The 27,101-nt window shown below is 41.3% G+C and overlaps 1 protein-coding gene across 2 annotated transcripts; it reads left to right on the top strand.

Moving 5' to 3' along the window:
* Positions 1-142: 142 nt before the first annotated feature.
* On the top strand, positions 143-22,896 carry LOC109898045 (UDP-N-acetylhexosamine pyrophosphorylase). Of its 2 annotated transcripts, XM_020492803.2 has the most exons (11): positions 143-268; positions 1,270-1,600; positions 4,757-4,961; positions 10,313-10,488; positions 10,581-10,753; positions 18,528-18,721; positions 19,230-19,370; positions 20,174-20,362; positions 20,538-20,579; positions 21,786-21,852; positions 21,993-22,896. In XM_020492803.2, the coding sequence occupies exons 2-11, from the start codon at positions 1,318-1,320 to the stop codon at positions 22,083-22,085; spliced, it is 1,563 nt and encodes a 520-aa protein (XP_020348392.1). In that variant the 5' UTR covers positions 143-268; positions 1,270-1,317; the 3' UTR covers positions 22,086-22,896. The 2 variants fall into 2 exon arrangements, with proteins under 2 accessions (XP_020348392.1, XP_020348393.1); XM_020492804.2 differs by lacking the exon at positions 20,538-20,579.
* The last annotated feature ends 4,205 nt before the right edge of the window (positions 22,897-27,101 follow it).

Raw genomic sequence — 27,101 nt, 5'->3', positions numbered from 1 at the left:
ATCATAGTTGTCTGGTTAACGCGACTTTATGATTCACTTGATCTTACAAATTATTTATTCAATACTGTAAGGGTAAATGTAAAATGCACAAAAATATGTAATACGGCAAAAATGTGTCTTTAAACTGCAGGGCGTTCCCATTCGATAGTGCCACGTCAAAGTGACGGATGTAGCTAGGTGTACTCAAGGGGGCGGGGGTACGGTGGTCAATACCAGAATCACCGGATAGACGCTGTCCGACCAAATTGATTCATAGACTCCGTTGTTGGTAAGCTTTTATTAACTTAATCTGCTACTCACGTCGTTACATTTTCATCCAATAGTCTAGTTAGCGCATTTTGTTTTTCAACCAGGGTTGTAAAAATAGCTATGAGGTTTCAATTATTGTCGCGCCCCCCCGTTGGTAGCGTGTTGTTGTAGGACCACAAATTGAATGATGATTGTCAATATGTGTAGGTAGTTAATATCTGATTTGGTTAGCTAACATAATCGCAGCTTTATGGATCGACATGATGGTGTAAAATGTCTAGTATTACGTTAGCTAGCTAACGTAGTAATAGCCTGTTTGTAAATAGTTTTGGTGCATCAATGGGGCACTTCTTTATCCATTGTATGTTAGAACACTTCCCATGTCGTGGATTGTCTGAAAGCCGTGGCAATGTTCTGTGAAGTTTAGAGTCAATGATATAACTTAATATTGGTGTCCCGAGGATCTGATTTTGCCCTACTTATTGCATTAGACTTGGCTTCAAGCTAAAGAAAAGTTATGCCACTATTGGGGTGCCAAGTTGACAGCTCCGCTCATCTGCTGATGTAAATCAAAGGGGAAATTGTTAAATGGGCGTGTGGTCTAGTACAACAAGTCCCCTACTGTAATGTCATAGATGTTTACTGAAGTCACCAAGCTTTGCTTGAAGAAACATGGCAGGCACACCCATGTAATTATGGTCCCACAAAGATCATGGATGTACGTGTTGCTGTTCACCATATTTATGACACAAATCCAGATTGTGAAAAGTCTTCTCTTTTTAGTCATTAAGCTAGTGTTGAACCAGAGAGGACCCAGCATCTGTTTCTATTTAGGGCAAGTGTATTCCAATGATGTGGCGCCAGTGCTTCCTAATACCTATCTGATGTGACGACACTGGGTGTGGTAGTTTTCAGAGGAGATTTGAGCCCAGTAATGTGATCCTCATGACTGTGTGGGCAAGTTAAATATCCCTGACACTTACAACACGTTCCTGTTTGCTTCTTTTCTGGGTGTGGTAGGTAGTTTCCCAAGAGGAGATTCTTCTACCAAGCAGTGTGATCATCGTCATGGAGAGCACCAGAAGCAGACTGACCCAGAGGTTGGCAGAAGCTGGCCAGTCTCACCTCCTGCAGTTTTGGGATGAGCTGACCCCTGAGCAGCAGGCTGAGATGACCTCTGACCTGGAAGCTATGGACTTCCAGGAGATCAACAGGTTCTTCCGCAGTGCCATGGAGGTGTCGGGCAGCAGCAAGCAGGAGAAAATGGACGCCCGCATGGAGCCAGTGCCCAGGGAGGTGTTGGGTAGCGTGACCAGGGACAGAGACTGCCTCAAGGACTGGGAGGAGGAGGGTGAGTCGTCTGGTACAGGGGTTCCCAAATGGTGGATTGCTTGGGACCAGACCAGAGTCAAATCCATATGTCAAATACTTGAAAAGTATTTTAGTTGTGGTTGGTTTAGCTTGGAATTGACTGTTTTGGTAAAGTCGGTCACAATGATGTATGCATTTCAGTCAAAATAGTGCATCTATGCCACAATCTTAAGCTATTTCTATTGATTTCTTTAAAATTGGGGCTAATTTCATTCAAGGGATTGAATTCCACTGGTTTTCAACATCCTAGATTATTTTACATGCTACCAGGAAGTGAAACAGGCAGGTAGGGAAATCTCATCAGGTTTTATGGTGTGCAGTATAATGTTATAAAGTAGGGTCTTCTGCCTAGTGTTACATTCTAGACTAGTCGTGAAGTGCGTGCAGCGCGTGTGTTTGTGTGTCGGTTGTCTCAGTTTATGCCCTCGCGCAACTAAGGTCAAACATTATGGCCTCTCTCAGATGGATTTGCTCAACTCCTGCTTCCTCGCACCGTCATCTTCTCTCGCCTCCTTTTGAAAAAGGTAATGGGTAGTCGAGGAGAGACTGGACGAAAATGCTGTTGTATAAAATGAGACTCCTTCTCCACTCGCGCATCATCACGCAAATTATGTTTACAGGGGTACATCCCAAAATAAATGTTATTTCTAAATAACAAATTAAGTTAATTGTGCATGACATTTGATAGGTAAAACAATAAATAACATTTTTAAAAGTTTGCATGCTTTTTCTCTTCCAATAAAACAAGAGGTTTCAAAGGGCATGTGGAAGATTTCAAAACTCTTCTGTGAAGGTGTCTGGTAGGATACACATGACTATCCTTGATTAAACATGGATATTGAAGAGGGGACTCTTCAGTTAGCCTTCTAATGAAGTGATATCTCATTGACCACTTATCGGTTTCCAGGTCACGGAGGAGAGAGGGTGGAGCACAGACTTTTGCCCAAATGAGTAAAGGCCTATGCAATACAATTTCCTCCAACTAAGCAGGGCTACTTTCCAACATGTCCCTGGTAACCCCCTTCAAACAGCACAGTGACAGGCAGCAGAAGGGATCATTTGCTGTGATCGGGTAATGGCAACTCTGAGGGGGTTAAACAAGACCTGGTAACCCTTACATAACTTGGCAACCTTAAGGGTTAGAGGATAAATCATGATGTTGAAGTGGGGGTCCAGCTCAATGTTTAGCAGGCCTTAGCTGCAGCTGAGGAGGTCCAGCCTGAGTGATGAAGGAGGGGAGAAGAAAGGGAGCATCTGGTTCTGGTTTGTGCCTGATGTAAATGGGGTACTGCGCCCTCATTCGTGAGGTCATCCAGCACTGCGTCAGTTCTTAATCATGGTGGTGTGTCAGGGCAGCCAACATCTACAGCAGCAAGCTAAGGATACATACACCCCAGGGTGTGTATGTGTGTCAGGAAAGCCTACAATGGTACCTCCCGCTCCCAGTACACTCTCAAAGGCTCAGAAATGTGAGTGCACCAACTCTTATAGCAACAGTTTATGTAAGGTAAAGTAGAGCTGTATAATAAGGGTGTTGTTGACCAAGTACACCATATATACAAAATTATGTGGACACCCCATCAAATTAGTGGATTCTGGTATTTCAGCCACACCCGTTGCTGACAAGTTTATAAAATCGAGCACACAGCCATGCAATCTCCATAAACAAGCATTGGCAGTAGAATGGCCTTACTGAAAAGCTCAGTGAATTTCAACATGGCACTGTTAAAGGATGCCACCTTTCCAACAAGTCAGCCCTGCTAGAGCTGCCCGGTCAACTGTAAGTGTTGTTATTGTGAAGTGGATACATCTAGGAGCAACAACAGCTCAGCCACAAAGTGGTAGGCCACAAAAGCTCATAAACCGGGACCGCTGAGTGCTGTAGCATGTAAAAATTGTCTGTCCTCTGTTGCAACACTGACTACCGAGTTCCAAACTGCCCCTAAAAGCAATGTCAGCACATGAGCTCTTCGTCAGAAGCTTCATGAAGTGGGTTTCCATGGCCAAGCAGCCTCACACAAGCCTAAGATCACCATGCACAATGCCAAGCATCGGCTGGAGAGGTGTAAAGCTCACCGCCATTGGGACTCTGGAGCAGAGGAAACGCGTTCAGATGGAAAAATCTCAGTTTGGCTGTTGCCAGGAGAATGCTACCTGCCACAATGCATAGAGCCAACTGTAAAGTTTGGTGGATGCAGAGTAATGGTCTGGGGCTGTTTTTCATGGTTTGGGCTAGGACCCTTAGTTTCAGTGAAGGGAATGACATTCTAGAATATGCTGCGCTTCCAACTTTGTGGCAACAGTTTGGGGAAGGCCCTTTCCTGTCTCCGCTTGACAATGCCCCCGTGCACAAAGCAAGGTCTATACAGAAATGGTTTGTCTTGATCGGTGTGGAAGAAGTGGACTGGCCTGCAAAAAGCCCTGACCTCAACTCCATCGGACACCTTTGTGATGAGCTGCAAGCCAGGCCTAATCGCCCAACATCAGTGCCTGACCTCACCAATGCTCTTGTGACTGAATGGAAGCAAGTCCCTGCAGCAGTGTTGAAAAGCCTTCCCATATATATAGCTGCAAAGGGGAGGACCAACTCCATATTAATACCCATGATTTTGGAATAAGATGTTTGACGAGCAGGTGTCTACATTTTTATTTTATGTAACCTTTATTTTACTAGGCAAGTCGGTTAAGAACATTCTAATTTAAAACGACGGCCTAGGAACTGCCTTGTTCAGGGGCAGAACGACATATTTTTTCCCTGTCAGCTCGGGGATTCAATCTAGTAACCTTTCGGTTACTGGCCCAACACTCTAACCACTAGGCTACCTGCCGCCCCGTGACTCTTGGTCATGTAGTGTATGTTTAGATTGGGAAGTTGAATGCAATTGAACTATGGTTATTGGGTTATCCTGCTGTTTCAACCTGCAATGATTTATAAGGTCCCCTTGCCAAGGTAGATTATACTTCAGTCGTTATAGCCATAAAAAGTTGATAGTGTTCTTGAGTTTTGTCAAACATAACAAATATGTTTTGGTTTCAGTTATATTGCTTGAATAAGCTCTATTGTTTGTACCATATTTACATTTTGTTAAATGATGGTCTCCTACATTAACTGTTATTCTCGCAACCCCTTTCCTAGGTCTGCGGTGTATCTCCCAGAGCAGGGTGGCTGTTCTTCTGCTAGCAGGGGGCCAAGGGACCCGGCTTGGAGTCTCCTACCCAAAAGGCATGTACGATGTGGGCCTGCCTTCCCACAAGACCCTGTTCCAGATCCAGGCAGAGAGGATACTGAGGCTTCAACAGCTGGCAGAACAGAGACATGGAACCAAGTGCTTCATCCCCTGGTGAGACTGGGACTGGAAGCATAATAATACACCATATGGGTTACACAGCACATAACATGCAGCTAGTGCTGAGTGACTAGTGCTTTTTGAGGTTGGTTCTATTTTTATTATCACGGGTTATGATTTCAGTTTCTATAAAAAAATAAATGGACATTAAATGCATTATACATTTTGTGGGTTGAATGCTCTAACACAGATTAAACAATTAAAAAGCAAACATGGAATTATTTTTAAATGGTCATACCATGGATAATTTAGCCATTTTCATTTTGAATTTTAGGACCCCTTTAAGTATCAAATTAAATATAGAATTTGGCCTTTACTACTATAGCCCACAAACGCATTGAATAACACATTCATACATGGCAAAAAAAAGACAGTAAAAAAAAATGTATCATAAGGAATAAGATTTTGAAGTGTCTGTCGTATAACTAGGAGACATAAGAAAGCTCTGTGTGTGTGTGTGTATATATATATATATATATATACACACACACACACATATACAGTGGGGCAAAAAAGTATTTAGTCAGCCACCAATTGTGATGCTCAAATCCCACTTAAAAAGATGAGAGGCCTGTAATTTTCATCATAGGTACACTTCAACTATGACAGACAAATTGAGAAGAAAAAAAATCATTAGAACGTTTTCTTTTCTAATGATCAATTAGCCTTTTTTTAAATTATAAACTTGGATTAGCTAACACAACGTGCCATTGGAACACAGGAGTGACGGTTGCTGACAATGGGCCTCTGTACGCCTATGTAGATATTCCATTAAAAAAATCAGCCGTTTCCAACTACAGTAGTCATTTACAACATTAACATTATCTACACTGTATTTCTGATCAATTTGATGTTATTTTAATGGACAAAAAATGTGCCTTTCAAAAACGAGGACATTTCTAAGTGACCCCAAACTTTTGAACGTTTTAGAAAAGTTTTAGAACACCTACTCATTCAAGGGTATTTATTTTTACTATTTTCTACATTGTAGAATAATAGTGAAGACATCACAATTATGAAATAACACATATGGAATCATGTAGTAACCAAAAAAGTGTTAAACAAATAGCAACCCTTTGCAGTGATGACAGCTTTGCACAATTTGGCATTCTCTCAACCAGCTTCACCTGGAATGCTTTTCCAACCGTCTTGAAGGAGTTCCCACATGCTGAGCACTTGTTGGCTGCTTTTCCTTCACTCGGTGGTCCAACTCATCCCAAACCATCTCAATTTGGTTGAGGGATTGTGGAGGCCAGGTTATCTGATGCAGCGCTCCATCACTCTCCTTGGTAAAATAGCCCTTACACAGCCTGGCGGTGTGTTGGGTCATTGTTCTGTTGCAAGACAAATGATAGTCCCACTAAGCCCAAACCAGATGGGATGGTGTATCGCTGTAGAATGCTGTGGTAGCCATGCTGGTTAAGAGTGCCTTGAATTTGAAGTAAATCAGTGTCACCAGCAAAGCACCCCCACACCATAACACCTCCTCTCCATCTACAGTGAGAAATACACATGCGTAGATCATCCGTTCACCCACACCGTGTCTCACAAAGACACTGTTGGAACCAAATATCTCCAATTTGGACTCCAGACCGAAGGACACATTTCTACCGGTCTAATGTCCATTGCCTGTGTTTCTTGGCCCAAGCAAGTCTCTTATTCTTATTGGAGTCATTTAGTAGTGGATTCTTTGGAACAATTTGACCATGAAGGCCTGAATCATGCAGTCTCCTCTGAACAGTTGATGTTGAGATGTCTGTTACTTGAAATCTTTTTTAGAATTTATTTGGGCTGCTATTTCTGAGGCTGATAACTCTAATGAATTAGTCCTCTGCAGCAGAAGTAACTCTGGGTCTTCCATTCACGTAGTGGTCCTCATGAGAGCCAGTTTCATTATAATTCTTGATGGTTTTTGCAACTGCACTTGAAGGTACTTTCAAAGTGATTGAAATTCAGTATTAACTGACCTTCATGTCTTAAAGTAATGATGGACTGTCGTTTCTCTTTGCTTATTTGAGCTGTTCTTGCCAAAATATGGACTTGGTCTTTTACCAAATAGGGCTATCTTCTATATACCCCCCTACCTTCTCACTACAGAACTGATTGGCTCAAACGCATTAAGAAGGAAAGAAATTCCACAAATTAACTTTTAAGGCGGCACACCTGTTATTTGAAATACATTTCAGGTGACTACCTCATGAAGCTGGTTGAGTGAATGCCAAGAGTGTGCAAAGCTGTCATCAAGGCAAAGGGTGGCTATTTGAAGAAACTCAAATATAAAATATATTTTGATTTGTTTAACACTTTCTTTGGTTACTACATTATTCCATATGTGTTATTTCATATTCTACAACGTAGAAAATAATTATTTTTATTAAAAACCTTGAATGAGTAGGTGTTCTAAAACCTTTGACCTGTAGTGTGTATATATACAGTGGCAAGAAAGTATGTGAACTCTTTCGAATTACCTTAATTTCTGCATAAATTGGTCATAAAATTTGATCTTCATCTAAGTCACAGCAATAGACAAACACAGTCTGCTTAAACTAATAACACACTAACAATTATACATTTTCATGTCTTTATTGAACACACTGTGTAAACATTCACAGTGCAGGTTGGGAAAAGTATGTGAACCCTTGGATTTAATAACTGGTTGCCTCTCCTTTGGCAGCGATATTTTCTATAGAGGAATTTTGGACCATTCCTCTATAGAAAACTGTTTCAGTTCAGCAATATTCTTGGGATGTCTGGTGTGAACCGCTCTCGAGGTTATGCCACAACATCTCAATCGGGTTGAGGTCAGGACTCTGACTGGGTCTCTCCAGAAGGTGTATTTTCTTCTATTGAAGCCATTCTGTTGTTGATTTACTTCTGCGTTTTGGGTCATTGTCCTGTTGCATCACCCAACTTCTGTTGAGCTTCAATTGGCGGACAGATAGCCTTACAATGTCTTGATAAACTTGGGAATTCATTTTTCCTTTCGATGATGTCCAGGCCCTGAGCCAGGAAAGCAGCCCCAATCCATGATGCTCCCTCCACCATGTCTTACAATTGGGATGAGGTTTTGATGTTGGTGTGCCGGGCCTTTTTCTTTCTCCAGACACATTGTTATGTGTCCCTTCCAAACAACTCCGCGGTAGTGTCATCTGGTTTTAAGAGTCAATAGATTCTCTTAATGATTAAAAAATGAGAAATAACCTACATTTCAGTTAATCGCTCAGCACTACATGCAGCATTACATCAAGCTGACCACCGACCACTGTTTCTCAATCCATTCTTGAGGGAACTGTTTTTGTTTTAGCCCAGTTTGTGAAATCACAAACAAACCATACAATAGCAGGGTTGGGTCAAAGATATGTTTTTGTGTTCCCCCTCTCAGTTCTTCAGTTTCATCTGTCTGATTATTAACTACACCTAGATATTGCTAACACTCCCCTGCATCATTCAAGGAAGCGGTTTGATCCCAGAAAGGAGCAGTATTATACAGTGCCTATAAAAAGCTAGTGGACCAAAACCGCTGTTTGAAGCTGGTGAACCGAAAGTTACTTTAGTTTTGGTCCACCAGCTTCAAACCATTTTTTTTTTTTTCTCATTGAAAATATATTTCACAGCGACGGTACAATGATTCCCTACACTATTCAGTGCTTGCTTTCTCACATAAATGGAAATTAAGTGAAAGGTGTAGAATTATAGCAACCAGGATGAGACTGAGATTTCCACTAGATAATACAGCCATAATGTCTTTCCCAGTTTGGGAACAGATGCCGCTCAGGCAGGAGAAATCAATAGTCGAATATAAAAGCAAGTCACAACACTGGCAGTTAAGTAAAACGGTGAAACACTGTCATGCTACTATTCGCGACAGATATATTATGGACATTTTCTGAAATTACAATGCTTTATTTTTTATTTTTTTATTTTTTATTTTTTTTCCCTTTAAGTCAGCTGTAATTTGGCCACTCGGGAGCATTAACTGTATTCTTGGTAAGCAACTCCAGTGTACATTTAGCTTTTTGTTTTAGGTTGTTGTCCTACTGAAAGGTGATTTCCTCTCCTAGTGTCTGGTGTAAAGCAGACTGAAGCAACTTCATCATGCTTAAGTAGATATTCAATGTCTGAGTTGTTATTGTTATCCATTTATCAATCCCTGCCCTTCTTTTGTGAGGCTTTTGAAAAGCTCCCTGGTCTTTGTAGTTGAATCTGTGAAATGCAATACTTGACTGAGGGACCTTACAGATTTACTGTATGGGGGACAGAGGAAGGGGTAGTCATTAAATGCCAACCCCTATTATTTCACACGAGTCCATATCATTTGTGAAGCCCCTTTTTTTCTCCTTGACTAAACAGAGGGGTGAATACTTAGTCTTTGCATATCTTAGTTATTTCATTTGAATTAATTAGTAAAAATGTGTAGAATTTTCTTTTTCACGTTGATATTATGGATTGTTTTGCGTAGCTCAATGAAATATTTCAATCCCAATTTGTAATGCAACAAACTGTCAAAGTTCTAGGGGATCTGGACTTTCTATAGGCAATGTACATCCCTATGGAGTAGATGAAGGGAATCAGTTAGACTATTCAGGAGTGGGTTGACAGGAAGGAGACGTGTCTAGCTGGCGTCCCGTCTTTGGGGCTGGGCCCTCTGTAATTAAGATCAGGCGTCAGGACTAAGCGCTCACCATGAGATGCCAGATGCCATCCAGTCATAAGGAAGAACTTCTGGTTTTGTGTCTTGTGATGGGTTGTTGCCACAATGTATTTTTAATCTTAGTTAGATCTCAGCATTCAGCTTTTAAAATTAATCTGGATTCAATTGTTTGCCAGATAATGTGCATTATGAATAACCTTTCTGGAATCTTTGTAAAATGAGAGGCAAGGTTTCCAATCTTATGAAATGTGTAAGTAATTATGCAGTGATTCACAGTGAAAAGTCAAACACTGACAAAAAAAAAAAAAAAAAAAATGAATCATTGTCTTGAGAGTTGAAGAGCATGGGACTATGCGGTTCTATCTGCAGTTTTGTCAAAATTTAGTTATTGACATAGCCTTGTTCTGTAACTTCTCTACCTACAGTATATAGTACTCTAATTACCCCAATTCATGTTAAGTTCAAAAGAATACTAGATTTAAAAAAATGCGGACACCATTCAAACCAATGAGGGTTTAACTTTTTAAAGCCAATTATCTCCAAATCATCTTTTTGCGGATTTAACCTTAAAGAACCAAGCTCTCTCTGTGTATTATCCTTGAATCAAAGCAAATGTATCATCACATTGCCCCTGCACATAATGACCAGTGAATGAATGAATCACAAAATAAATCATACCTGAATTTCTGCCTAGGTACATCATGACAAGCGGCCGGACCATGGAGTCGACTAAAGAGTTCTTTTTGCGCCACAGCTACTTTGGGCTGGGCAAAGACAACGTGATCTTCTTCCAGCAGGGCATGTTGCCTGCCATGGACTACAACGGCAAGATCATCCTGGAGAGCAAAGCCAAGTTGGCAATGGCCCCAGGTACCCCACTTAATCTGTTTGAGAGTGTGTGCGTACATCTGTGTATTTTAGATGTTAATGTGTCGGTACTGATGTGTGTGTCTGTATTTCAGATGGTAATGGGGGTCTGTACAGAGCTCTGGGTACCCAGGGGATTGTGGAGGACATGGAGCAGAGGGGGATCGGGTTCATCCATGTGTACTGTGTGGACAACATACTGGTTAAAGTAGCAGACCCTGCCTTTGTCGGCTTCTGTGTCCAGAAAGGAGGAGACTGTGGGGCTAAGGTTAGTAGCGCTCTGTCTCTTTCTCACTGGAAGTTTCTCTCTATTGCTCTCTTGCCCTCTTCTGTCTCTCACAACGGGGCCAAATGTGACTCATGAGGTCACCCAATATGTTCCAATACTCTTAAATTACTTCCTTCCTTCTCTAGTCAGATCCTACCTCAGTAGCTTAAAGTGGTTTCCTCTCCTGGTCCTCTCTCCCTCTAAAGAAATGTTCACAAAGGCTTTGAGCTGAAAGCAGTATGGTTGGTCACTCTGTGATGAGAAGGAAGATATTGAGATATACCAGACCAGGAAGTTAGTATTGAAACTGTTCAGTAAAGGTGTGTTTGCATAAGAGGGTGTGACACAGGGGATTCAATTAAACTGGCCTGGGTGGCAGTTTGCACCTGGTGAAAAGTGATTGCATTTGTTTTTGAATGCAACAGATACATATGTGTTCCCAGTCATGTGAAATCCTAATTTATTTATTTCAATTGACTGATTTCCTTATACTGTATGAACTGTAACTCAGTAAAGTCTTTGAAATTGTTGCATTTATATTTTTGTTCAGTGTAGAAGGGAATGTATTTCATACCGAATACCTGGCTGTCTCCCTGACATGAAGCTAAAAACAAAAGTTATGTAGGTTAATTAAGCATGCGGAGTAATGAGTAGGATTCCGTTTTCACATGCAATGTGTTTGCTTTTGATTAAAACGCTTTGCCTGCCTCCCCACTGAAAACTAGTTTGAAAATGTATGATGTATGTTTTCTGAACAATGCCTCATGCTGCCTTGTTGACAATATGGCAGAGCAGCGCATATTCTATTACTGTTCAATTTTAGCTGGGTGTGCCTCCTTCACCGGACACGGGAAAGGCCATAGCTCGAGTTTCTAAACCCAGAAGCTCAACATAGCGATGCGCCATAACATCGCCTACAAGTGTGAGCAGGGATTTCTATTGGAAAAGCCGTTTTAGCCCATCTTCATACTGTACTGTCTTTTGAGACATTGAAAACTGCCTTGCCATGACTTCTCCTCTTTAAAGAATAGCACTTCTAATTCACCACAAGGTGGGGTTGTAGACTATCACCCAGAAGGAGTGAAGTAGCAGGCGTTTCTTCACACATACATGTTCAAACCAAGACGTTTTTCAGACAACTTTAACATCCCGCCAACTGTTCTTTATATTGTAAAGGCATGGCCCGGCGCCAAAGCCTCAACTTTTACTTCCGCCAACCAATCTAGTCATGATTGCGTTAAAGTTCTGTCTACGGCTTAAAGCCAGTTCATGCTTGCTCTGTAAATGTGATTCTGAGGCTCCATATGGAGTGTGACTCAATTGTGTATCCTCCAGAGGCCAAATTGAGCAACATACCAAATCGCTCTGTGTCTCCCAAATGTTGTAATCATGTGGAGTAGCTGTTCTGCTCTGCTCAACGCAAGAAGTATGTATACATGCCCTGCTATGACCTACTATCCCATTACTACTATCCTCCTACCTGTTCTAAACTTTGCGAGGCATGTCACTTCAACCATCTCTTCCCATAGCCCAGGACATGCACTGTTTTCTTAACCACAAATGGATGGAACCATAAACAATAACTGTTGGAATAAAGAAGGGCTAATGCAATTGAAGGCATCAAATTGTTGCTTACAGAAACTCCCAAAGTCAAGTTATAATACAAAGCAATACCAACTATTTCAGCACCGTTTAGATCTGCTTTGAGACAAGCGTTGGGAATCAACGTCAGATTTTCTTTTTCACTAAATCTCTGTTCAGATATTGGTTAGCCAGGCTACAATTAGGCTCATTATTAACTTGGCTCATTTATTAGTGCTGATCAGATGTTTGTTTTTTTCAAAGCCTGGTTATATAGCGTAACATTCATGAAAAGTTTGTATCGAAAAACTAATGTTTTTGGCTTAGTTATAGTGAAACAAGTCTAACAAGTACATTTATTTTTGCCCCTATCAGTTCATTCCTCTGTCATCTCAAGGGAGGTGTTCGATATGAAATGCATTCCCTTCTACACTGAACAAAAATCTAAATGCAACGTGCAACAAATTCTAAGATTTTACTGAGTTACAATTCATACCGTATAAGGAAATCAGTCAATTGAAATAAATGAATTAGGATTTCACATGACTGGTAATCCAGATATGTATCTGTTGGCCACAGATGCCTTAAAAAAAGGTAGGGGGTGGATCAGAAAACCAGTCAGTATCTGGTGAGACCATCATACTGCAGTGCACGAGAGACCGTTCCTGCAAGGTATTTATGGCCGTCATAAAACTGGCCAACTCGCCCAGGAGAGGGGGTCTTGAAACCTTCCGTTAGCCGGAACCTTTGATGTCCATCCAGGAGGGCAAGTCCTGACCACACCAACCAGGTGGGAAGAGACAAAGGAAAACAACAATGGAGAAAAAAAAACGAAGACAACAAAATTCATAAAAGCAAGTCCAACTGAATATGTTTGAGTGCATGTTTGGCACTATTTACATGTGTGCATTTGAATGAAAGTGTGTGTGTATATGCATGTGTACAAACACCTGCACAGCATGCATGATGCCTCCTTGATTCAACTACTGTAGCAATCTTGCTTGAGTGGCAGTGTCAGTATCCTTGCTTATAATGTTGCCATCTCGGGGGTACTCCTTAATTGTCCAAAATATTTTAAAGCTATAGAAATAAATGTATTAACATCTACATTTTGTTTATTGACATGTATTCTATTACAGACACTTTAATGCATACTTTAAAATGATATGTGAGCGAAACTTTTTAAATATATATATATATATATGACTTTTCTTTAAATATTTTTTTAATTAAGAGTACTAATCTTACTGGCCCCACGACAACAAATATTTAAAAACATGTCATTTTGGCCTTAACAGTTCATTTAAATACTGTGGAATTCCATTCATTCCTATGGAGAACTGCTTCTACTAGGGAGTGGCAACGGTTGCTTCAAAGCCTCTGAATAGCTGGTACATAGAGTCAGCAATCCAGGGTTTATATATATGCAACACAAAATTCAGAAGGCAGTAAGGCACATTTCTGTATATGACCAAATTCAACTTTTATTTTCCTCTTTTTCTTTTTTTTACCAGAGGGGTCAACCTTTTATACAGTACCCAAGACTAATCTGTGAGTTAATTTTACCATTGGGAAAAATAGTTACTGTGTAAATACAGCAATGCGGGTTGGATTGAATTGAGCCCCTAATATACATTTTTTTTAGGGGATGATTGCACTTTTCTTCCAAACACAATACTGCAATAAATGTGAGTAATTTCAAATATGTTTTTGCCCCATGGGAATTAAAATGTACACTAAGTAGCAATAGCTCTCATTAACACGGCACCTAACTACTGTGAGCTAACTGTCCAGAGCCATATTTGCTCGCGATGCACAACATTTTATCAGAGCGTGCCAGCGGACTTCGGGTAAGTATTGGGAAGTGTTGGAATCGGGTACAACTAGATTTACCCACCCCCAAAAGCAACATTTATGAGCAATTCCCCGCCACCCAAAACTTCTCACCTGAATGCATGTTTTAAAAAAGTAAGGGGTTAGGCAAAGGCTGAAATTGGGTTTGAGAGTCAACCTTTAACAATTGGATTATTGTACTATTAGTAGCCTAGGTCTACTCTTAACCAAAAGCCTGTGACTGGTCTTAATCAATGTGAATTTGTTTCACTGAGTCTCCATCTGTATATTTAGTTAATTCTCTGTCTGGGCAAATAAGTGGTGGTATAGTTCATCTATTCATTTTCTCATCTACAGTGTATTCCGAAAGTATTCAGACCCCTTTTACTTTTTCCAAATTGTTATGTTACAGCCTTATTCTAAAATGGATGAAATCATTTTTTCCCTCAATCTACACACAATAATCCCATAATGACAATACATTTGCTATCACATTTACAGTTGAAGTCAGAAGTTTACATACACCTTAGCCAAAAACATTTAAACTTGGTTTTTCACAATTCCTGACATTTAATCCTAGTAAAAATTCCCAGTCTTAGGTCAGGTAGGATCACCACTTTATTTTTAAGAATGTGAAATGTCAGAATAATAATAGAGAGAATGAATTATTTCCTTCATCAATTCCCAGTGGATCCGAAGTTCACATACACTCAATTAATTAGTATTTGGTAGCATTAGCTTTAAATTGTTTAACTTGGGTCAAATGTTTCGGGTAGCCTTCCACAAGCTTCCCACAATAAGTTGGGTGAATGTTGGCCCATTCCTCCTGACAGCGCTGGTGTAACTGAGTCAGGTTTGTAGGCCTCCTGAGCGCTATGGCGTAGGTCTTTTTATCAAGGCTCTCTCTGTACTTTTCTCCTTTCATCTTTCCCTCGATCCTGATTTGTCTCTGCTTCTGAAAAACATGCTTCACCTTAGGGATGGTATTGGCAAGGTGATGAGCGTTGCCTGGTTTCCTCCAGACGTGATGCTTGGCATTCAGGCCAGAGTTCAATCTTGGTTTTATCAAGAATCTTGTTTCTCATGGTCAGAGTACTTTAGGTGCCTTTTGGCAATCTTAATGTGGGCTGTCATGTGCCTTTTACTGAGGAGTGGCTTCCATCTGGCGACTCTAACCTAAAGGCCTGATTAGTGGAGTGCTGCAGAGCATGGTTGTCCATCTGGAAGGTTCACTGATCTCCACAGAGGGGCTCTGTCATAGTACCATTTGGATTCTTGGTCACCTCCCTGACCAAGGCCCTTCTCTCCAGATTGCTCGGTTTGGCTGGGCTGACAGCTCTAGGAAGAGTCTTGGTGGTTTCAAACTTCTTCCATTTAAGAATGATGGAGGCCAGTGTGTTCTTTCGGACCTTCAATGCTGCAGAAATGTTGTGGTACCCTTCCGCAGATCTGTGCCTCGACACAATCCTGTCTCGGAGCTCTACAGATAATTCCGTCATCCTCATGGCTTGATTTTGGCTCTGACATGGACTGTCAACTGTGGGATCTTATATAGACAGACCGATGTGTGCCTTTCCAAATCATGTTCAATCAATTGAATTTACCACAGGTGGACTCCAAGTTCCAGAATCAGCTCTATGGAAACCAGATGCACCTGAGCTCAATTTCTCATAGCAAAGGGTCTGAATACCTAAGTAAATAATGTATTTCAGTTTTTTTCTTAATAAATTTGCAAACATTTCTTAACCTGTTTTCGCTTGGGGTATTGTGTGTAGATTGAGGACTCTTTTTTTTTTTCAATCCAATTTAGAATAAGGCTGTAATGTAACAAAATGTGGAAAAGGTCAGGTGGTCTGAATACCTTCCAAATGCAATGTAAAGGCCGTGGAGGTTGTGAAATATGAACACGAAACTCGCATCCGTGAAAATATTGATTGCAATTCTTTTCGATCACAATGAAGATCCATTGAGAGGATGACACTATGCCTGCTGTAGAAATGAGATGAAACATGGATTTAAAAATATTTTTAAAACATGGGTTTGCCTCGGGCTCTTTCAAAATAGCACTTTATTTTTATGTGACCGCGGTTCCACTCGTTGCCGTGGCGCAATTTGTGTGAGAAAGGTATTTGTATTTTATTATATTCTTAGTCTACTATAACATGTATTAATTGTGATCAGGGTAGCCTAATTGTGTCTTGTCTGTTTTAATGAACAAAATAACTACTGATTTCATGTGCATGACATGGCCGTTTTAGCATATAGGCTGCACATACTGTGCCAGTAACATAATTACACTCAAAATATACAACTATTCTTATGAAAATACATTTGATTAGTCTTATGTTTCTTAGGACCAGCCTAAATGAAATTAATAGATTTCTTTGGTGAATATTCAATGGATTTATAAAAAATTGATTTTAATAAACAATGCCCACATGTACTCCCACTCCTGAATGTGCACGGGAGATATAAAAGGCTTATTACGGCAAGAATGTGGTAAAAATAGGAATGTATGTATTGTGCTCTTTAAAAAAAGATAATTATTACTATATGAGATATAGATATTTTGTTAATAAAATGTTATTTATTATACCGTAAAGGGTACCTAGAGCAGAGGTGTTTTTTTTTTAAAGCTCGACTAATGTCAGAAACTGGCTTTATGACAGGCTTTTCTTATTAAAAAGACATCCAGGGAGTCTCGTGCATTGCTCCTTCAAGTAATCTCACTGTACATTGGGTTTGATGACCGAGATGATAATAAGACACGTTGTCTAAAACGAACACTAAAGAATACAAAAATAACTGCTGCAACTATATGAAGTGCTACTGGCCTAGTTTTACTGCCTCGTTATGAACAATGAGGGAACCACACATGCCTCTAACGCAGACTGCTTAGACCACTCAACCTATAGTATCAATCTTTCTTTTCTTTTTTTACTACACGTTGAGTTTGGACACTGTGTACTATTTTTGAGAGGAAAGAACTGTACAGGGAGCAGTGGTTAAATAGGAAACTTAACTGGTTTCTTCTCAGGAAAGCAACATTTTTTTACGACCAAGGTACTTATTTAACTATTAAAAATATCACTGAGTATAGAAAACATTAACACCAGCTCTTTCCATGACAAAGATTGACCAGGGGAAAGCGGTGATCCCTTACTGATGTTACCTGTTAATAAATCTACTTTAGTCAGTGAAGATTAACCGGGCTCCTCCCCTTTAAGGTTTTTAGCCTTTTTTGGTTGTATTTGAGCCTTTTTCAGGGGGTGAATGGGCAAAACAAATCAAAGTGCCTTTGAATGGGGTATGGTAGTAGCATTGACGCATTGGAGTCCACATGGGCCAGCATCCCTGTGGAATGCTTTCGACACCTTGAAGAGTCTCCAATTGAGGCTGTTCTGAGGGCAAAGGAGGGGGGGGTTGCAACTTCATACTAGGAAGTTTTTTTTTTAATGTATGGTGTACTCCGTGTGAGGCTGTCAGTCTTCTCTAAATTCCTCTTTTTTTTATGTATCTCAGAGACTAGAGATGCACCGGTAAGGGGAGTTTTTGAAACGTCCACTTCAAAATGTGGAAAGAACTCCAAAGATTCCTGAAATTAGCCTCCAAAGCATTTATCATTTTTTTGTGACGTCCAACCAAGGACTACTATTACACCAACAGTCGTGCTTGGTACATTAACCTGACTGCAGCCTAGCCTACACATTTACCAGGTCTGTGCAACTTGTCAAACCATCACCACAAAACTTTTTACACTTGAAATATGCCTCTGAAGTACAACTCTACAATGAAGTACAGATGTAATTAAGTTAAACATTTAATGCCAAGTTGAGAGCTGAAGTAAACCCATTCCTGCTGCGTGTCAATCTGAGCTGTGGTGTGGAGGCTCTGCTAGGATCAGAGGAATGCAGGGACCCACCCTCCTGTCGTTAACTGACAGAGACTGCAGTTGTGGCTTCTTCCACCAAGCCTCTCCCCCCAGAGCTAAACCCTTCATCAGCCTGCTGAGCCTAGTCCTCCTCCCCCCCCCCCCCCCCACCAAGGTCCAGACTCTCCCCCACCACTAAACCCCTCATTAAGACCAGCTCTTTCATTTGGACTGACAACCAGATGGGCAGAGGGCTGGATCTCTGATTTTGGACCAGACTCCAGTCACTAAAATGTACAGTCAAATCCTCTTTAACAATCCCATCCATGTCTTCCTTTCTATCTGCAGTCTTCTATGCAAACCTCCTCTGTAAACGGAAATCCAAATGCTTTTAGTGGGAATGAACTAGTGCACACTTTGGAGAGGAGGGCAGAATCAGGCGGCAGTCCCAGGTGAGGTAAAAATCCTTTCCTGTGACGTCACTTCCAGGTGGTGGAGAAGACCAATCCAACGGAGGCGGTGGGCGTGGTCTGTAAGGTGGATGGCTATTACCAGGTGGTAGAATACAGCGAGATCTCCTTGGCTACGGCTGAGGAGCGCAGCGCGGACGGGCGGCTCATGTTCAACGCTGGAAACGTAGCCAATCACTTCTTCACACTACCCTTCCTCAGGGACATCGTCCAGTGAGTCTCTCTCACACACATACACACACACACATTTAACATAGCTAAACACAGTTAAAGATGCGCACACAGCCACACACACACACAGCCCCACATACCTTCATACAGTAAGTGAGTAATTACATGGTGAATTGTTAACCCCCATTAAGCAGGTATTTGAGGTCATTACCTGCCTAGTGAGACCCTCATAACATGAGAGAGAAGTAGTGGCATTTATCAGCTGATATATGGCTGGAAACATCGCAGTGACTTTTAATGAGTACCCAGCATCTAAGGTGAGGGAAATGAAAGGAGGAAAAAGCTGCAGTTTAGTTTTCTATGTCTGGACGTTGGAATTTTAAATACATGATGTCTTTGCCAGTGTTTTTCTTTCTCTTCATTGTTTAACAGTTAACCAAGGGCATGTTTTAGATTTCCTGATCTCCCTTGTCTGTCTCTGTCTTTTAACTCTCTCACCCCCTTTCTCTCTCCCTTTCCACCTCTCTCTCCCCCTTTCTCTCTCACTCAGGACATTCGAGCCTCAGCTGCAGCATCACGTGGCCCAGAAGAAAATCCCATACGTGGACATACAGGGAAGGCTAATCAAACCTGACAAACCCAACGGGATTAAAATGGAAAAATTTGTCTTTGACATCTTCCAATTTTCCAAGTGAGTGCTGTGATTTTCCAACCGGCTTTAGCATGTGTGGAGCTGGCAGGCTGTTTCCCCTTTTAAAGGTTTTACAGGAAGTTAACTAAAATTACAATTCAGAAGTAGAAAAATTGGCATTTATTTTCATTGACTTCTTAATCAACTAAAAAGTAGAAGCTATTTATTTCAAAAGTTTATACATTTCTGAATTTGAAATCCAAATCACTTCCTGAATTGACTGCCTTCAACTCGACTGCCCGACCCTGGAGGTGAGGGAGAAGAGAAAGGGCAGCAGGATGCAGGAATCGGGGTTCTCCCTCCCCACAGCCAGGCTTCTGTTTGTAAGACCCAGGTCCTGACACCCAGATCTCTGGAGCCCCAACCTCAGCATCCTGCCCCAGGGCAGGTTCCAACAATCCCAGACCCCTAGCCGGAACCCCAGCTCCATAGCCACTGTCCCAGAGCCAGGAAGCACGGCCCGGCCCTCCTCATCCTCTTCCTCCTACTGCTGGGGCTTGAAGAGGCAGGTTTTACAAGCTGCTCCAGCCTCCTCTCTCTCCCTGTGTCTCTCCCTCCCTCCAGCGGTTTAATCATCATGACATCATCTCTGAGTCATGCTGCTGCTTTTAGAACTTTACATGGAGTCAAAGGATTCTTCTCATTGCAATGAGGACGCTATTCTATGTGGCACTATGTGACAACCCTTCACTTTCAGGCTGTTTAAAACTGGAATGGGACGATGATGAATGTGTTTTGTTGTGGGTTACCTTAAACGCTATCACTAAAGATGTATTTTCCCATTGTGTGTGTGAGTGTCTCAGGACCTTTGTGGTGTACGAGGTTCTTCGTGAAGACGAGTTCTCTCCCCTGAAGAACGCAGACAGCCAGGACGGTAAAGACACACCCACCACGACGAAACACGCCCTCATGTCCCTTCATCACCGCTGGGTCCTCAACGCTGGAGGACACTTCATAGACGAGAACGGAACGCGTGTGCCCGCAATACCCAGGTGAGAGACACACACACACACACACACACACACACACACACACACACACACAGTGAGTATACGTTCTATTTGACATGTTCATCACCATATAGTCTCCCAGTCACACGTTTTCTCACAGCACTCCCTCACGGTTCCCCTTAACCCTGTGTCCTGTGTAATGTTTTAATGTTTCCAGAGACGGATCTGCAGGAAGTGGCACAGCTGATGTCAACCAGAAGTAACTATTCTCTGTGCTACTGACTGAGTTACTGCATGGTGACGGGGCTTTGGCTTTCTCACACATTCGCACAGTCGTTCACTGTAACCAACTGTCACACACACAAACACCCAGGCTGCCTCAATTCTCTACAGTTGCTGCCTCTCCTTGTCACCTGTCCTTTGCTTTCACCTAGTCAGTTTATTCCCATCAGTGTGGGTGAAGCGAAGGAGACGAGGAGAGAAAAGGACTCGAGTGCTGAAATGCAGCCTGGGGTTTACCTGTGCTAGGGCCCAGGTCACTGGGCAATGTCACAGGGTCACCTGTCCTGTGCAGGTGGGGGCAGAAGTACCTGGCCTGCCCACTGACTTGGTCCCTGGTCCAATAGTCTTCATATGCATCCTTTCTTCCCCTCTTTCTTTAGTCAACTACTGGTCTGCACGTGATTAGATAATTGTAAGCCAGTTTACCACCCTGTTGCTTTCACCTATCAAACCTTGCTAGATCAGTAATTACCTGAAGGAAGGAAGGAAGCATAAGATATTGGAGCAGGGCGTAGAGCTACCTGGGATAGTAGCAACTAACCCACGGAATGTGGAGCATGCTGGGTAATGGGCACTGGGCACGCTTTGCAATCGATGTTACTGATGATGTCACTGTTAATATGTCTGTCTGATGGTGAAGGGGAGATGGGTAGACGATGAGTGGCTATTTCAGATCTGATGTCGTCACAATCATAGGTAACTGACCAACAATACAAACTGCATTTAAATCCTCTTTATTGTTCAAGGATGATTCGACACCATTTTAAATATTTATAACATTCATAAATGCGACTTGGTGGTGTCATTTATATTATAATAAGGTGTAGTGGCTCTTTTTGTGTGATGTATGCGCTCTCCCAATCAATAGAGAGACTTCCATTTCTGACATTTCAGTGCTGACTTAGTCTTCCTCTAGATTAATCCTACTCCTGGACTAAATGGAATCTCAGTTGAAAGTGCTTTTTAGTCCAGGAATAGGCTTAATTTTAGTCCCGGAAACAGGTCTATGAGTCTGTGGAACTGCTGCTGTTGACGCTTTAATGCTTTGCTCCAAACGTTTACTCTAAGAACACCTGGAGCAGAGGATCACACATCCAGCTGCTTTTTCTCTTTTTTTTCCTCCTTGCACAAGAGAACCAACTAAGCCTCTCCTCCCTTATGCCTCCTTCTCTTTTCGCCACAGCCTGAAGGATGGAACAGACCTGCCAATCAAATGTGAGATCTCCCCACTGGTGTCCTATGGCGGGGAGGTAAGGGGGAGGGACTTAACTGTAGGGCCCTGTTCAAATATAAAGAAATATAAAAACAAGTGTTTCCCATTATAGTTATTAAATTCAGCTTTACTAGCATTGATGATATCCTATCCTGATGTCACTTCCTGTTGTTGCAGGGGCTGGAGGGGCTGGTGAGGGGGCAAGAGTTCCGCCCCACCCTGGTCATCGACAAGAGTGGAGCCCACGAACTGGTGAAGAATGGAGTGTGAGGGACAGCAGGATGGCGGGAGAGAGAAGGAAAGGGTGCTAGTGAGGGGGGGGGGGGGGAAGAGAGACGAGCCAAAGACCTATTCCACTCCCCCGTTTCAGTGCAATAATGCTGTGTTCATGCGCTCTTTGAAATAATCTGTAACACAGGTTTCCGACATCCAAATACTGTTAATGTGAGCTTCCAAATCTGAATTATAAGTGGGAAACCTGTGCTATAATTCAGTACCATGAGCTCCAACCCCCAGTTGGAATGAGTTTTTTCCCCCAGATTTTTCCAAGGAGCACATAACTGCAGCCTAAGATGAAGGACAGAAGCCTTGAGAGGCTGTGTGGCTGGATGAAGCAGTCTGAAGATCAAGTTATTTATTTTGCTTATAAGATGTATTTTTATATGGATGGATGTCTTGTAGAGGGAAATGACCCCCTACGCGTTTTACCAAGTGATTTGTACATACAGATACAAAGAGAGGAGTACAACGATTGTAATCAGATGATCCTAATATGATTGATTATTACATGTAATGTCGGTACATGGGGAGGGTTTTACTTCTAATAACTGGGTAGTATAGCACACTACTGCTAGTCTTTTGCCTGATTTGGCTTCAAGCCTAGTAGTAGTGTTACATTTACAAGTAGTAGTTGGATAATTCTATTGAAGTAGCAGTAGTTGGATTTTAAGTGGTAGTATCGATATTAACAGATTTAGTTCAGTCGTATAGAGTTGAGATGGAAGGAGAACGACAATGAACCTGTTGAGCTGTATAACCTGTTCAATTTTCTTTATTAAAGAAATGTCCAATTTGCAAGAAGTGTAAGCCTTCTTTGATTTAAACTCCAGGTTTGCGTGGTGTGTGTCGGTTTGCAGTGTGTCTGCGAGTGCACTCTGTGGTTATCACTGTGTTGATTTGTCTCTCTGTTTGTGTGTATGTGTGTGATGGGTGTTTTTTGCATTAGAAGTCCTGGTGTGTTGAATCAGAGTTTCCAGCAGCAGCATATGGTTTGTGTTTTAAGATGGGCCAGAGAGAGCATGATACACACTGCTGCAGCCACTCAGGAAATATAGTCTGTGGCTCCGAAGCGTCTCTGTCTCGCACACACCTACTTACTTTTTCCTTCCTCTCTCATGTCCTCTTCTCTCTTACTAGCTCTCACTCCCTCTACAGTATGTCTGACAGAAGGTATTGATTGCAGTGATAGAGGGAAATGCTTAGGTAACACTCTCTTAATGTAAATGTTGAATTTGACTGCGGTAATTAACGATTTCTATTCTAGACGGCTATATTCCTTCAGGCAGGTATGAAACATGACCATGTGCATAGATAGAGGTTTAGCAGGCTGGACTACTGTAGTGTGGGTGTGCTTTCTTCATTAAGCCACCATGCTTTTCCACCAAGAAGGAAATGAAACCTTTTTAAAGGGGAATTCCACCCTGTGATAATTATGATCCTCACTATGCCTTTTATTTCCTGAGTCTAGCCAAAAGTTTTAGTCTACATCAGAAATGGAACACTGTCCGTGATGTCATCAGGAGGTGACTGTCTCCTAACTCTTCACTAAGGTGGATCTCTTTCTATCGACTGAGTATAATGTATCTATGGGCTAAAAGGGACTCCGTGAATTGTTAAGTTATTATCATAGTACTGTTGTCTGGCTTGCAATTCTAAATAATGTAAATTAAACTAATTCCAGTACAACAGTTGTCAGTGTACTAACAGTGTATTGTCAATGTCATTACTATGGTGAATATAAATGGGGGTTTTTGTATTGTAAAATGAAACCCTATCAAATGTTTTTTCCAGTGTTGAATTTAAGTTATTCAATGTTTATTTTGTTGACATTATTTGTCAACAGAATCTCATGTAATTTGTTCCACACAACAACCATAGGCAACATTGAATTAAAATGTCCTGTGCTTCATGAATTTAGCTACCATGAGTTAGTGGTTTGATTACTCCATCATGCTGTCAAAAGAAAGAGTTCTCCTCAAGGAGAAAAAAGCATTCTGATTGGGTACTGGGGTTTGACTTAATTGAAACCATATGTATAGCATGAGGAATTCTGGGATTTTGGCATGCCCCCAAGAATCCTCAGAATGTGATGTTTTTTTTCTCTCTTTCTCTCCCTCCTCCGAGCTCCCTTTTTTTCCAGGGGTGTCTTGCATCAGTCCATTGTATGTGAGAGGGACCTGAGCTGAGCGAGAGTGAACAGAGAGAATAGGCAGGCTTGGATTCTAACAGACTGAACTGGGGACACGGACACTCACAGGAATACTCCACCGCCTCCTCGGAACAAATGTTTTGAAAGGATAAACTCTTTAAAAGTACGTTTCAATTGTCCTTTTTCTCTCTCAAAAAAAGAATCAAATATGACTTTCTTCTCCGTGTGTTTCGATGTTAAATGGATTGGGTTTCACTTGAAGCTAGATATATGCTTCTATTTTCTGTAGAATTGTGTCAGTACCTCACATTAGTCTAGGTGTCTGTGTTTTTAGTGTAGTTTTGAACCCATGTCCCATTTGCAAGAGAGAAAGAGAGAGTGTTGCTGTTTGCATGGCAGACTAGAATAGATGATAGCAGAGAGACATGATGCAGCCTTTCGCATATCCACACTTCACTGTGAAAGCACTGCTCCAATCCAGCTGCTACGCAAATGCCATTACACACATACTGCATAATACTGTTGCTCTTGTTTGAATTTGAAAATGATTGTGCATTTGCTTGGGTTTTAATGTAGACTATTTGCACTTATCACAGAATATGATGGCATTAAAAAAATTACTCAATGTTGACTTAAATACAAAACCTAGGAGGCTCATGGTTCGCACCCCTTTTCATAGACTTACACCGTAATAATGACAGCTTCCGGAGGACGTCCTTCAACTTATCAGAGCAATTGCAGCATGAACTGATATGTTGTCCACCCAATCAAAGGATCAGAGAATGACTATTGTACTGGAAGCATAAGCTACAGCTAGCTAGCACCGCAGTGCATAAAATGTGGTGAGTAGTTGACCTCAGAGAGAAAATAGTTTAACAGTTTTGAACAAATAAATGTTTTTTAAAAATCAGATTTTTCTTTCACTTAGCTAGAAAATGCAGCTAGCTAGTTTAGCCTAGTCTATTAGCTATGTTGACTATGATGTTACTTTAGCTAATATGGTGACAATGATGTACGCTGTGTGTAGCGGTTATGATATGAAGGTTTGTCTTGGAGAGGTTTTTTCACCTGGTCACAGACAGCTGATATATAGTGCATTGAAGTCCACAAGCGAAGGGAAAAGGTGAGAGGAGGAGAGCGCATAGATGCGAGAAGGAATACAACAAGCAGTTTTTGGGAAGTTTTTTTTACAATGAGCTGTTTGTAATTGGCTACGAAAGGGAACTGTTTGCGTGGGATCAGGAGTGTATTCATTCCAGTGATTCTGTTGGAAAAACGTTTCTTAAACGGAACGAATACAAATACCTAAATTTGTCCAATAGAAACTCTCGTTTGGAATTGTTGGACTAATGACTACGCCCTAGATTAGCTAGATGCAGGCAAGAGTTTGCAAGGCAGTATTGAATGTGTCACTCTCTGTCAAATTCTTCTCTCGACCTGTGCACCTACGTTGTAGTCTTTCATTCATAGGCTCGGTTGTAGCAACCTCATGATGAGTACAGGGAAATGTCAGTATCATATTGTAGCCTAAACCTATTGAATTGAACTGGGTGAATGGAATATGAATGAGAGTCATCCAGTATGCTGTAGTACAAATAAGACCACTCACAAAACATAATTGTCCTCCCTCATCTTAACTGGCACCGACTGCCACTTATCAGTTATGCCGTACATTACAGGAAGTTAAACATTTGCTTGCTAGTTAGGTCAGTTTTTTACTACGTATTAGTCAATGGAGAATATAGCCTCACATATCCTAGATATATCTGTGACATTGAAAATTCTTAGAAAATTTGTTCAGCAAAATAATGTTGTGCTTCCCAGCTGATAGGATATTGAAGGTCTTTGTTTTGGCTGGTGGAGCAGCAGTGAAACTAATGTAGAAATTGAGGCTTTTTCACTTTCATGCTGTCACTTCAAAGCCCAGAGAATTTGTTCTGCTTTGTTTTGGTGGGTGGTCATTCACTGTGTTTAGGAAAAGTTGAGCAACTTTTCACCACTTGAGTCCTGTCCCTGACATGTTATTTTGGCTTGGTATTATCATGCTACGATATACAGTGCCTTGCGAAAGTATTCGGCCCCCTTGAACTTTGCGACCTTTTGCCACATTTCAGGCTTCAAACATAAAGATATAAAACTGTATTTTTTTGTGAAGAATCAACAACAAGTGGGACACAATCATGAAGTTGAACAACATTTATTGGATATTTCAAACTTTTTTAACAAATCAAAAACTGAAAAATTGGGCGTGCAAAATTATTCAGTCCCTTTACTTTCAGTGCAGCAAACTCTCTCCAGAAGTTCAGTGAGGATCTCTGAATGATCCAATGTTGACCTAAATGACTAATGATGATAAATACAATCCACCTGTGTGTAATCAAGTCTCTGTATAAATGCACCTGCACTGTGATAGTCTCAGAGGTCCGTTAAAAGCGCAGAGAGCATCAAATATCCAATAAATGTCGTTCCACTTCATGATTGTGTCCCACTTGTTGTTGATTCTTAACAAAAAAATACAGTTTTATATCTTTATGTTTGAAGCCTGAAATGTGGCAAAAGGTCACAAAGTTCAAGGGGGCCGAATACTTTCGCAAGGCACTGTATTATGTATTGTCATTTAGACTACGGCATGTACAGTATAATGCTATGGTCTCAAAGATTTCCTCATGGACAGACTTTGACCTCCTAGCCTGTAAATGTGGGTGACATCCACACAGAGGCAAAATTCTGCCATTTTTATATGGGGTTTGTAATAATAATACAGTCACTTAGCAGGAGACATTTTTATCCCAAGCAGTTATATATACACAGACTCATACAGGCTCTAACTGGCTGAGCCATCTGAGCCACAGGTTGGT

The sequence above is a fragment of the Oncorhynchus kisutch genome, linkage group LG10, assembly GCF_002021735.2.
Source record: "Oncorhynchus kisutch isolate 150728-3 linkage group LG10, Okis_V2, whole genome shotgun sequence".
Taxonomy (NCBI): Eukaryota; Metazoa; Chordata; class Actinopteri; order Salmoniformes; family Salmonidae; genus Oncorhynchus; species Oncorhynchus kisutch.
Note: the sequence above shows the minus strand (reverse complement) of the source record. Positions and strands in the feature narration are given on the sequence as shown.

What these genes read in the sequence shown, in the direction of transcription:
- LOC109898045 (XM_020492803.2), top strand. Translation starts at nt 1,318, where the DNA reads ATGGAGAGCACCAGAAGCAGACTGACCCAGAGGTTGGCAGAAGCTGGC. An exon ending in GACATCTTCCAATTTTCCAA is followed by an intron (nt 19,371 to 20,173) that starts GTGAGTGCTGTG and finishes TGAGTGTCTCAG; the next exon opens with GACCTTTGTGGTGTACGAGG. An exon ending in TGGTGTCCTATGGCGGGGAG is followed by an intron (nt 21,853 to 21,992) that starts GTAAGGGGGAGG and finishes CTGTTGTTGCAG; the next exon opens with GGGCTGGAGGGGCTGGTGAG.